General features: G+C 40.5%; 1 protein-coding gene across 3 annotated transcripts in view; it reads left to right on the forward strand.

Moving 5' to 3' along the window:
• DPYSL3 (dihydropyrimidinase like 3) overlaps nucleotides 1-13,228 on the forward strand; it is a 55,233-nt gene that overhangs the window by 17,206 nt on the left and 24,799 nt on the right. The window contains exon 1 of one of the 3 annotated variants that reach the window (XM_053376645.1): nucleotides 3,855-4,115. The exons of the other annotated variants lie outside the window; for them this stretch is intronic. Within the exon in view, the coding sequence (XP_053232620.1) occupies nucleotides 4,074-4,115 (42 nt within the window). The 5' untranslated portion in view covers nucleotides 3,855-4,073. Of the gene's footprint in view, nucleotides 1-3,854; nucleotides 4,116-13,228 lie in introns of those variants that run through there. 3 annotated transcript variants of the gene reach the window in all.

Here is a 13,228-nt window from a genome sequence, read left to right on the forward strand (position 1 = left end):
ACCTGCAGCAATGCTGATTTACTAGATCTGTGCTGCTGCTCTCCAGAGACAGTTTACCTCTTTGGTAAAGGTAAAGGACCCCTGACAGTTAAATCCAGTCGCGAATGACTCTGTGGTTGCGGCGCTCATTTCATCATGTGGCCAGCATGACTAAGCCGGTTCTGGTGAAACCAGAGCAGCACACGGAAATGCTGTTTACCTTCCCACTGGAGCAGTACCTATTTATCTACTTTCACTTTGATGTGCTTTCGAACTGCTAGCTAGGCAGGAGCTGGGACTGAACAATGGGAGCTCACCCTGTCGCGGGGATTCGAACCGCTGACCTTCCGATCTTTAAGCCCTGGGCTCAGTGGTTTAAACCACAGCGTCACCCACGTCCCTTTACCTCTTTGAAGAGGGTGGAAACCATACTTGCAAATGATTCGAGAAAGGCTCCAGGCCCACATGCCATTGCTGTGTTGAGAGTGCCACTGCTTTTGTAACCTAAATGGCACCATTCACAAGTGGACAGTATCAGGCTTAGGGGAACCCAGAGATTGTAGAAGCACAAGTAATTTCTATGACAAACTCTAAGGGGAACTTCAAAAACATCCCCCAAAGGATTGAGCGTGCTCAGTGGCTATGGAGTTTGGGATATGAGGAGAGGAAGGAAATGGAGTGGATACAACAGAAGAATAGAGTCTTTTGCAGCTCTTGCTATGTATATGGATTTTTCAAGAGAGTTTTTATAGCAATACATAAAATGACTTGCCAGATCTAACATCACACAAAAAGTGACAGATGCCTTCCCCCTTTCCACCATAAGTCCTGCACCTTTCATTGAAAGTTCCATCTTTTGCTATAAATTTTATATTGTTTAATATAAGTTTGATAAAAATTATTCAAAAAAGTGATTATAAAAGTTTGTTTTAGGGTATCATGTGACCTGTGTACATGGCTGTCTCAGTGCTACAAATCTGACAGCGGGTTTTGAGTCCCCGTATAGATACTAAATGTTTGGGTTGCACACCCCCCCCCGTAGATGTAATCACTAGCATCCAGCCTAGTGTTTGAAATTCCAGTGTGTGTATACTGTAATCTCTTCAGGGTAGCCTGCCCTTTGCCCCAGCTACAGAACAGATGTAGATGACCCAACCATCCTTACCCCAAGGCTTTATGAATGCTATGACCACTAGGAATAAGCCTTTCCATTGACCATTGACCAAACCAATGAGCTTTTTGGAAGACAGGGACATGCCTCTGGGATATGAGAACTAGGAAAGGTATAAATGTGAAGGCTGTTTTTTCTTACTACACTTGTCTATTGATTTATAAAATCTGTTTTCTTCTCGGGGCTAAGATGCAGAAAATGATTATTTGTTACAGAAGTTCCATGTCTTTCTGTGGAGATCCTGTAGACTAGGAAATCCAAATATTTTTATTAAGGGGATTTAATGGAACCACTAGTATATGTGCATTGCAGAAATACTCAATTTTCATTAAATAATATGCTGCACAAGAGATAAAATTAACTTTGTGCTATTTCTGAAAAGAAACTCTAGCCATAGGTAGTTCTGATTACTCGCTGTCTCTTTCACTTTATATTTAACAACAATTATTTGCTGTGATCTTTCTGTGTTTGACAAACCCACCACCTGCAACAGCTCCAAGAGAGGAGGAAGGGGATTCCTTCTACTGTAATTCCCAGTCTCTAAGCATAAGCCGCTCCACTGAGCATTTTGATGGATGCCCTTGGCTCACTTTTAATCTTCAAACCAGTATTGGCTTTTCCTTGGCATGCCAGGTGAGTTGCATGCAAAAGAGGAGATCTGAGAGTGGAACAAGAGTAGAAAGTGGGAAAGGTTAATGTAGCAGAAGGATGCAGATTAATCAATATGCATAAAGACTCATACAAAAGAAAGCCCATGTTTGGGTCCACTTTATTCTCTAACTTCTCTGCATGAATTCTGAGGGTGGTGTAAATTGTTGAAATGTGAAAGTCCCTGGAGGTAAAAGTTCTTCATTGCATATTTATCAAAATGAAGAATCACTGAGCAACAAGAGCTGTTACGTTACACAAGTCAGAGTCATTTAGTCATTTGCTAGCTACTGTGGAATTACTGAATTTCCAGTCAACCCAACTGGCAAATGTTTTTGTCTCCACTGAAAATAAGCGTTTCTAAGGGTAAGTGTGAGCCATCTCTACTGGCATAGTCTGTCGGCTGACATGGTAGGTGGTGGACCCTAAAGTGGCCCTGTGGTCTGAGCACCCACAGTCCTGGACTCATACCAAGGGGTTTGTGGTTAAAACCCTGGGTGCTTAGTGGGAATTCTAGAATGTGCCTTAGGATAGTTTGTTTCTTCCACAAGCTCTAGTGGCTGACTATACAATATTTCCCCTGCCCTCCCTTCAGCTTACAGAGCAGATATTTTGTACATATGTTCTGCAAATGGATGAGATTATCTCACCTCAGGTATGAAGCGCAATATCCACAAACCACATCAACAATCTTAGACCCCCTAACCACACTGTAAAACTTTTTAGAACAAAGAAAGTTTATATTCCAGAGGACTTGATGATGAGAAACTTTTTGATTTTGCTTGTTTTGTGCCCCCCCCCAGCTTTATGTATGTCAATTACTTTTCACAAGCCCTGAAAGAAATGGATTTCGAAATAAAAACCTTGGAAAAAATATTGATCATTTTGACCAAAAAAATAAATATGAAAATTCTAAAAAAAAAACACGGGGGGGGGGTTGTTGTTCTAAAATAAAGTTAGGTATTGTAACCCTGTTGCACTTCTCCCTTTCCTGCACACACTATTTTCCGAACAACAGCAAGATTTTAAAAATGGATGGGTTTTGAATTCCTTAGGGAGCACTTTCCAGTGAAAGAGAGTTGAAATGGGTTAGGTTTTCAAGCTTGGTCTAAAACCATGAGAACAATATTACTTTGCAGGGGATGATGGAAGAATCACCACAATATGAAAAATTATGTGTGTCACAACACATTATTGTGTCAGCTGCATTGTGTAGGTGTGTCATGGGAATGCTCCCCATGCTCTTCCCAGGGCTGGAAGGGGGTTAGTTTATCCTCCGATTTGCTAGTAAAACTGAATTACTGTGGCTCGAAATGATGCATTGTCTAAAATGTGTGTCACCAAATTGGAAAGTTTGGAAAGCTGTGTATGAATTTTAAGGAGACTTTCTTACAAAAGAAATACTGTTGTAAATATGAGTACTAGCTTAACTGCCTCTTCCTTTACAAAGTTTTTAGTCTACTTTACCACATGCCAACTTAGCTGCTACTCTTCCACATGTACATTTTGTTAAAACATCTGTTTTAGACAAGAAACAAACTAGAATAAGGTTACCAGACGTCCCCGTTTCCTGGGGACAGTCCCCGGATTTACAAATCAGTCCCCATACAAAATCCATTGAAGCTGAAAAGTGTCCGCAGATTCATTGAAAAAAATCTGGTAACCTTAAACTAGAAGTCATTTGTTGCTCAAAGAGATGAAATATCTCTGACCATCTGTGGATACTAATTCCTAAAATCTTAGCTGCTTGCTAGTCTCTGGGAAGTTTGATGTGCTTTTCTGACTGCTCCCTTGAATTGTCAGTGCTGGCTTGTAGCTCCTTGCTTCTTCTGCAGTAGCTAACGTCCCTGGGAAAGAGCTTATGGGCCTTGCCCAGTCCCTTTGCAAATCTGGTAGCCAGTCTTTCCACTGCTACCCTCTAGCGGCTGTCATGCCTTACTGCTATGACTGCAGCTTGGAGTGGGTGAGGCAAATAAGGCGAGGAGAGAAAAATCAATGCACAGAGAAAGCGAGACTGGGAAGAAGGAGAAGGGAGGAGTCGCCTCATCAGCCATTCCTGTCTTACAGGGTCCCAGCTGTCATTGGTAAAAGAGGAGGGAGGGAGAGGATTTACTATTGTGTGAAACAAGTGGGAGGGGGCAAGACAGAGAGGAAGACGAGGAAAGGAAGGAAGCACCATTTGTTTCACCTGAGCTTGAGCTGCATTGCAAGCTGGTACTGCTCCTAGGTTGGAGGATAGGAGCTGGTTCTATCCCTGCCACAACAGCCGAACGTCATGTCTGGTTATCAGGGCAAGAAGAACATCCCCAGGATAACAGTGAGTGGCTTAACATATCTTCTTTCGTTCTCCCCACCCTCCGCTCTTCATGTTTGCTGCATTTATGCTTCTGTCTTCACATTTGTTTTGTATTAGTTTACTCATCCCCACCAGCTACTACCCATGTCAGTCTAGTTTTGTAAGAAGCTGGTGCTGATTCAATTCATATTTGCGAGGGATATTAAAAAGCCAGCCAGCTTGCAAAAATGAGGAGGTGCATGCAGGGGCAGCCCTGATTAAGTAAATCTTGGGACTTCCATAAACTGTACAATTGACACGGAGGGGGGGACCTTCATTGTCTTGTGCTGTTAAATTACTGTCTGGGAGGACTGTACTTGTGTGAAGCAGTGATATCAGACTGCAGTATCTTCAAGCCCCAAAATGTTGCTATCAAATCTCTCTTCTCTCCCCCCCCCCCACTCCCCCTTCATGTCTGTTGTCCATGTCTGTGGGGCATGGTGAGGATTTAGTGACATTCTGTTTTCAACCCTGCATGTTGGGAGTAGATGTCCCTCCTTGTTCAGTTCAGGATGTTTGATCACTTTTTAAATGCTTTGGACAGACCCTTGTTTTTGTTTTTTGTTCTGTCACCACTCCTTTTTTTTTTAAAGCAGGAACACTGGTATGCCTAAGTTGCCTGCTGCATAGTTTCGTTTGCTGCATATTTGGGTGCGTCATGTGCTTTGACTGGCTCAGGAAAAAGAGGAATTGATTCATCTGTAAATGTGAAAGCTTTGTTTTACAAATGAATGTGAAATATATAATTTTCTCTTCTTCTAAATAATGGTTTGCTTGTTAACATGAAATAAAAACTGTCTGTTGGAGAGCATGGGGGGAAATACCGTGGAAAATAGCAGTGTGTTTTGCATCTTTGCATCAGTGTGTGCCCTGCAGATGCATTTCCAGTGGCTTCATACTCCACCCTGATTTATTGTTGATGCAATGAAACGGCTTGCAGAGGGGGTACCCCCTTGGTCTTTAATAGGCCTGGGGTTTATTGTTGCTGGCTTCAGATGCAAGGAGTGCAGCTGTGCTTTGTCTCCAATGCATTTTAATGAAATCTTTTGTGGGATAGGGTATGCATTGGGGGAACGGGTGGCTACTCCATCTTTGAGGCAAACAAAGGAAGCAGCACAACCAAGCATGCACACACACTCGCACACACACTGGGTTGGAGGGGGGGAGAAGCTTAACAGATATTTTGTCTTCCACTGTGCTTGTTTAGAGGGCAACTAATTTCACTAAAGGATTGCCTTTTCTGATGGGATTTTATTGAGTGCTTTCTTTTGTTTGCCCATTTAATGGCTTAAAAGCATTTGAATAAAATTGATGCTCATGGATTCATTTTGTGATGTGTGGGGCATATTTTCCTACCTGTGACCTTAAATAAGGGATGAGTTTATGTTAACTATAGCTGCCAGTTTGTTTTTGTCACCAACCCACCTACCCCACCCCCACTGAAACAGCCAGTTTTCTTGAACCTTTTTTGGAACAGATATTTTTCTTTTCAGGTGAAAAACAGAGAGTCGCAGACTAGACAGTTGGGACTAATTATATAAAAGAAGTAGACATAGCCAGCATCTTATTTTACTCTCACATTTCTGGCAGTACTGAATTATTTGCCTTTAATGCCAAAGTCATTTAATATTTAAGCCGATTTTTACCTGCTTTCAGATAAAGCAGCTAGGTGTGTACATGCACAGTATAATACTATAAAGCAGCCATGTAAAAGTGTTACATTTTCTTCTCTCTTAGGTCTAGAAGGTGTGACCTACATTAGCTAGCTAAATCCCATGATATTGTTTTCTTTTGTGCTGCTGCACCTGACTGCAGCAGTTTTGCCTCTTTGACGCTCTGTGCAGTGGGGCCGCACCTATCTTGGTATTCAGCATATGCTTTCTTATGCTTTCTTTGAAATAGTGGAAAGTCCAGCTGCACTAGGGTCCAGCTGCTCACTATTGTGTGTTGTTTCGTAGTTCTTCTTTGGTTATTTTATGGCTGCAATTAGCTTAAAAAATTATGGCATTTAGTGCTGTGGATCTAAAGTCAGGATAAAAGTAGTGATAATAAATAAATTATTTGAGGGTGATATTATTCTTTTCAGGGGTTTTTAAAGCATTCTCAGCAGCACTCTCTCAAATTAATGTCATTTTAAAAAGCAGTTCAAGATGGTGTAGCTGGAAAATAAATGGTAAAGTTAGGTATTCACCTTTAAAGATGTACACCTAACAGTCCTCTGATAGTGTTAATAATTGTCAATTCTATACCACATGGTAACCACATTGTACAGAACTGTAAGGTGTGTACTATTGCGAGAATGTTCCTTGTTCAGTATATGAGATGTTGGTCCCCTGAAGACATGACACACTGAAGAACTACTTTCTTAGGAGTCGTGGGGGAACCCCACCCCCACTTTCTACAGGGAGGTGCGTCCCTGCATTTGAAAGGGTGTGACCACCCAGGAACCAGAAGTAATTTCCAAGAGGGAAAGGGTATACTGGTATTCAATATTTCTTCTGCCCACAACACTGATTGCCACATGTGGCCAGCTCAGGCTGTGCACAGCCCATCGTTTTTTCCTCATTTGACAGGTTGACTAGCAGGGGATTGCAATGCTGTAGAAGAACATCTGAGATCAAGAAAATAAATTCTTGAGGTATAAGAGCACCGAATCCCTTTATCATCATAGCTGCCAGTAAATCTCACTGCTAGTAATGAATATTGGAGTGAAAACAGTAGTACGCTTCCACAGGCAGTGATGTGTGCCTGGTTGTATGGGTGGGGCTCTGCCTAAACTCAGGCATAACAGTTTCTGCGTGATCCTTGGGGATAAGCCAAAATCTTGCAGAATAATAGTGTTGCTTGTTTGTACTTAGCTTGTACATAAACTAAGAAATCCACTACAACTTGTGCAGATATTCATCTTGCATATTGTTGAAAAGCAGTCTGATGAAATGGGAATGGCAGGGTGTCTGTCTTGTCTTTCATACTGGTGCTCATGAGCAGCAGCTGTATTGTGCATATGTGGCTATTTTCACTGTGTTCTCAGGGCGTTGCCATCTTGAATATGGCTATACATGTATAGTGAGATTACCTAGACACCTGAATTAGGAAGATGGTGAGGTAGACTGAATAAAATAAGTTGTAGATAATATATTGGAACTGGCCAATATTGCAAAAGCTCAGTGGGCTTAGGTTAGGAAGTAAAGATGTGAGACAGATAAGATACAGACTATACAAATAGTATGTGTTTTGCTCAAAATAGACTCTTAGGGATCAAAATTACAATTGATGCTATGTTTATTTTTTTAAGTCTTGCCAGATAATTGACTATACTAAAGACAATAGATGAATCTTGGATTGCATGCAAAGAGCATGCAGATTCCGATTTGGAATATTTCACTAGTGTTTTTTTACTCCTCCTCAATATATTAGATCTTCACTTTGGGAAGAAAAATGGAGTCTTGAAAGTAAAGTGACTTTCTCAACTACATCTGCATCAACTACATGATTTTATTTTTAGACTAGTCGTTTTTCCACTGGGCATCTCCTAGCTCCACAGTATATTTTTGTTTATAAAAATATGGTATATTGGGGAATATACCATATATACCCAACTGGTGAACCCAGTGGAAAGTTGTTCATGAAGCTGAGGTTTCTAATAGTAACCACACCACCAGGATAATGCATACAGTGGTACCTCGCAAGACGAATGCCTCGCAAGACGAAAAACGCACAAGACGAAAGGGTTTTTCGTTTTTTGTGTTGCTTCGCAAGACGATTTTCCCTATGGGCTTGCTTCGCAAGACGAAAACGTCTTGCGAGTTTGCTTCCTTCTTCTTAAAGCCGTTAATACCCAGTGAATCCGTGCTCCGCAAGACGAAAAAATCGCTAGAAGACACAACTCACGGAACGAATTAATTTCATCTTGCGAGGCACCACTGTACCTTGTACAGTATGTAGAACACTATTCACTTACCCCTGCAATTCCCAGAGATTGTGATTTTTGGATTGTCTTGGTAAAAAAGAGGGGACATAACAGCACTCTTTTACAAGAGAGAGCTGCATTGTTGTCAGTGCATGACCTTTGTAATGTTTCTTTCGGTAACAGAAATAACATTTAAACTCTGCCCTTCTTCCAAGCCATGTGCCTTGTGGACTGTAAATATGTAAAGTATTATCTTCCTGGCTGAAACTAACCTGTTCCTTTTCTGACCTGAGTCTCAAAACATGTACCCAGTTACTGTATTTCTGAACATCTTTTGGCCTGTGAAGTGTTGCAGAGGACCAGGAATTGCATGCAAGTGTTAAGCAATTTCGAAGAAAAGTAATGGCAAAGAGATGGTTTTCAAGGAAGCGTGCCTTTACTACACACACCCAGAACAGTTTACATAGGACTCCTTGATTCAGTCATTTTAACAGGCCAAATCTGCTTAGTTGCAATAGTAGAATTCCATTGTCTGCTGTGAGACCATTCTCTATATAACTCTGCAGTGTATAAAGAGTCTGTGTAAAATTCCATTTTCATACTTCTGCCAAGTCAGGAAGCAGCTCTAATATATGTATGTTTTATGCTAATTTAACATACTTCATTGGCCACATACCCAATACTTTGAAATATGAGTATACATCTGAGAGTCGCACCTATGCCTATAAAAGTTCCAGGAAAACATCATGTGGGAGACAAGATGAACAAACTATGGAGCTACTCCAGCAGTACTCTGTGTGCATGTGCTGCCCAAAATTGTATAAGATGGCTTTCCCCCCTTAGACCTTTGAATATGTATGAAAGAAGTAGAGTAGAAAGAATCTACTCCAGTCTTTCAAAAGTAAAATGAGGAGGGGACTTAAGATTTAGATGAGTGTTATTTTTTTTAATAGAAAAAACTGTTCTTATAACTTGGACTCCTGTTTGTTTTCTGTTTCTCTGTTGTTTTTTACAAATGTCAAATATGATGTCCCAAAAATATGAGAATCAGGTAGGGAAGGCATGGTCTATCATTTTAAAGCAATCTGAAAGATGAAATAAATCACAAGTATATGCAGTGCTATTTTTCTAGAAAAGCAGGTGCTGGAACTCACCAGGAACACCTTCCCCTTTCTCTTAAAATGGCAATGGCACCCACCTGAGAGGTGTCAGAACTGAGTTCCGGTGTGTTACCCCTGGAAAAAAGCCCCATATCCACCCTTCTGCCACTACCACTACTGAACCCTAACACCAGTGTTAAAAACTTTATCAGAAGATATGTTGCTTGAACCACACAATCACAGTGAAATTGATTTCCTGAGGAATACTGCCCATTGTGTTTTTTAAAGAAACCCAGTGAATAGAATTACTTTGTGGCTTGTCTGTTAAAGTTCTGGCTTCTCTTGATGCTTTGGTTCCATTTCAAAGGCAAAGGGGGTGTTGGGTTCAGGAGCTAATAAGGACAGTAAGAGTAATACTCAATGGCTTGGCTTGGGGCCAAGACACTTGAAAATACAGAAGACACAGGGTTAGCCATAGCATATATTTCCCCCCACAAGCTGGAAATACATAGGAATTGGAAACTTGATTTACAATTGGTCCTTTGTGGTAGGGATTTTAAATCAGTTATTTATTTTAGATCAATCTGCCTTTCTACAGACCATTGTTTTTGGAAGGGAGCATGCTAGTAATTGCACATTTGTGCTGCCTACCAGGAACATTTGACTGGATTGATCAATATAGATTTTTAAAGTCACCAGGAAAAGGGTCAATTTTAAACCAATGAATTAAACCAAATTTCCACTTTTCTAATTCATCTATTAACCTGCATCCTAACTGGTTGTTGTAGCAATTAAAACTTCTTCATACAACCTATGAATATAATCCAGAACCTCTGATCGTGTAGCCTACATGGCCTTTGTACAAAAGCACTTCCTGCAGATTTGGAATAGTTTTAAAATTAGGAGTGCCTGGTGCTCTTGCATATGCAAGGACACTTAGCAAGATCACTTACATGAAGATTAAGTAACCAGAAGTTTATTGTTGTTAACTACATTTATATCCAACCTTTCCTACAAGAAGTATAAGACAGCATGCATAGCTCCCACCTTCCATTTTATACTCACAACAGTCCTACAAGGTAGAGTAGTGACTGGTCTAAAATCACTTCATGGCCAAGTGAAGATTTGAACCCAGTTCTCTCAGTCCAACATTCTAAACACTATATCACACTGTCCATTTCAGTGGAAAAGGGAAATGCTCTTTGGTTGACTTCTAAATATTCATGGCTTCCTCAGTGATAACTAGAATATATATTACATGTGTCATATCTGTAATATGTGATCTTGAAAGTTGCATATGTTTGCCTTTTGTTTCTATTTTTAAGACAATATTCCTTCTACAGAGTCAATTGCTTTAAACATGTTTGAACTGAATTTAGATTTTGTTTTAAACCACAAAACAAACCTAACTAATCTTTTGGAGAGAGAAAAAGTTGTTTCAGAGAAAAAAATGGTTTTTACTGATCCATCCTGTGGTGCATAATCCTCTCCAGATTTTTATAGACACCAGCTATCAAGGAATCTGGCAGAGGTGCCAGAAGTTTCAGTATCAGTCTTGGGGCCATTTCACATATCTACAAACGTTACTTCCATTACAAATCTATGCAGTTAGTCTACATAGAGTGCATGTTTGCCTGTGAATTACTACAAGGATAAATAGATTGTATTCATAGTAGAGCATCAGTGCAGTTTGTCCCATTCATGGGAGTGATTTATGCTTGTGAAACATGAAGGGCTGAATTGTGCTACCATTCTACCTGTGTACATTCAATCTCAACTAAAAGAAACCCCTGCATTAGTATTCCATGTGCACCCTTCTTTTCTCATAAAGTCAGTGTTGTTTTGTGCAAGGATTTTTGGATGGCAGGGGGGAAATGGGAGTTCATGGTGGCTTGCATCTTTTTAAAATCAAGCCATCTGCCTTCCTGATCTTGCTTTTGCAGTCAGACAGTACTAATGTCTCTTTCTGTACAAACTTGCAGAGGAGTAGCCAAATGAGTCTGTGCTCTTAATAGTTCATGGCAGTGTATGCTGTAATAACTTTTTAATCTTAAAGGTGGTAGATAACTCTTTGCTGTTTATCCTTTTGGTAGAAAACATCTGGTGTGTAGGGTAACATTTATGTGAGAATGAACAAGCAATAAAGTTTCCTGTAGCCACAGAGAGGCATCTTCATTTAACAGGATGCTCAAAGGAGGTAACAGAGAAGGCCTGGGATCTGTGCCAGAATTTCCAAAGAGAATCCAAGATGCACTTAGATTCTTGGTGCTTTTGTTGTGACTCCATGAATGTGATTTCTCTCATCTGTATCTTGCAGATAAAATTTCCCTCAGGCCAACAGTGGCTAATGATGCAGCCTGAAACAGGGTTGGCAGGAAGACATGGCTGGGTGTGGGGAAGCAGAAATGAGCTTTGGCAGGATGAACAGTGTGTTTATTGTAATAGCCCGGGAGATCTTGGTAAGCATGCAAAAGCCCTTGAATTAGTCGGGCCCGTTTCCTGATAAGCGCTTCAGTTTCCTCTTTAGTTCCTCTTGCATATGAACGAATCCAGAACTTTCTGTGCCAGAATAGACATGATGTCATTGAATGTGCCATCCCCCACCCTTTTCTGCCTACCAACTAATGGAGTTGGTGCTGGCCTTCCTCTTTCTTATTTTACTGCTACTAGGGCTCGGCACAAATTATGATAAATGCAAAACTTTTAAATATCAATGAAACAACCACTAAGGCCATTACATTCCTGTATACTTTCGCTACAGCAACAGTAGACCAAAATAAACTTCTAACTGTGCTGTGCCTCCTTTATTCAGATGCATTAGCATCAGTTACCTCTGCCCTTTAAGAATTCAGAAGGGGGAAAATGTACTTCAGTCAAAAAAGTTAAGTAACTTGCATTCAGCAGTGAGTTAGGACAAGGTGGCAATAAGGGAGGTGCACACAGACCTTTTGTTCCTCTTAAGGTTTTGTTGGGCTGCAAGCATGCAGACAGGGGAAGGCTGTATTGACCCCTGTCAGAATCATCCCTCTGTGAGTGCTGGTACGAGCAGATTGTTCACTTTTTATTTTTTCCACATCACATTTTTTTTTTATTTGGAGATCACATTTTAGAGCACGGGTCTGAATCTAGAAGATAAAGTTTTTTTAAAAAAAGCATTGCAGATCTAGTACTGTACTGTATTAAAACAAACACAGATTGTGCTACAATGTAATTTGCTCACACTTGATACATTCTGCTTATGAATTCCTGGCCTGACCTTCAACACTTTCCCACCAGCCCTTTAGTATAGGCAATGTTATTTTGCCACACCCCCTAATTATTCTGTTTTCTTCACAATTTTGGGAAACTTGGTGTCTAGAACTGAAATTGATCAGCCTAGGTGAGATTTTTGTCAAGAGCTTGCTTGTTATTTTGTGCTGAGGAAATCACCAGATATTCATTATACAGTGGTACCTCGGGTTACATATGCTTCAGGTTACATGCACTTCAAGTTACAGACTCCGCTAACCCAGAAATAGTGCTTCAGGTTAAGAACTTTGCTTCAGGATGAGAACAGAAATCGTGCTCCGGCGGCGCGGCAGCAGCAGGAGGCCCCATTAGCTAAAGTGGTGCTTCAGGTTAAGAACAGTTTCAGGTTAAGTACGGACCTCCGGAACGAATTAAGTACTTAACCCAAGGTGTTATGTGTACTATTAGAATGCAGAAGTCTTAGGGTAATCTAAGAAACAAGCTGAAATTGTATAGTTGTTTTTAACAGTGTATTTCATATTGTATTACAACATGTGAATAAAACTTGGGGTCCTTTTATGGGAGACCATACGGATAATACATATGTACCCCTGTCTCTTTCAGATGTGTTGGGCATTTGAAAAATGTTTGTAGGAGGTCTTCCAAGAAACTTCTCATTTGGGAACAAAGCATAACAGCACACCTTAAAATCAGTAAAATCACAGGTTGTGTACGAGTGAGAAAGATGATGTTTAAGAACAGAGAATTGTATTTTTTGTCTCATTGCACCTCAGGAATTATGAACTCGAGTTGTTGCTTATTTGAATTTTCACCTGTCCAGGAAGGCCAACTTTATT

The sequence above is a fragment of the Podarcis raffonei genome, chromosome 2 (genome assembly GCF_027172205.1).
Source record: "Podarcis raffonei isolate rPodRaf1 chromosome 2, rPodRaf1.pri, whole genome shotgun sequence".
In the NCBI taxonomy this organism is placed as follows: domain Eukaryota; kingdom Metazoa; phylum Chordata; class Lepidosauria; order Squamata; family Lacertidae; genus Podarcis; species Podarcis raffonei.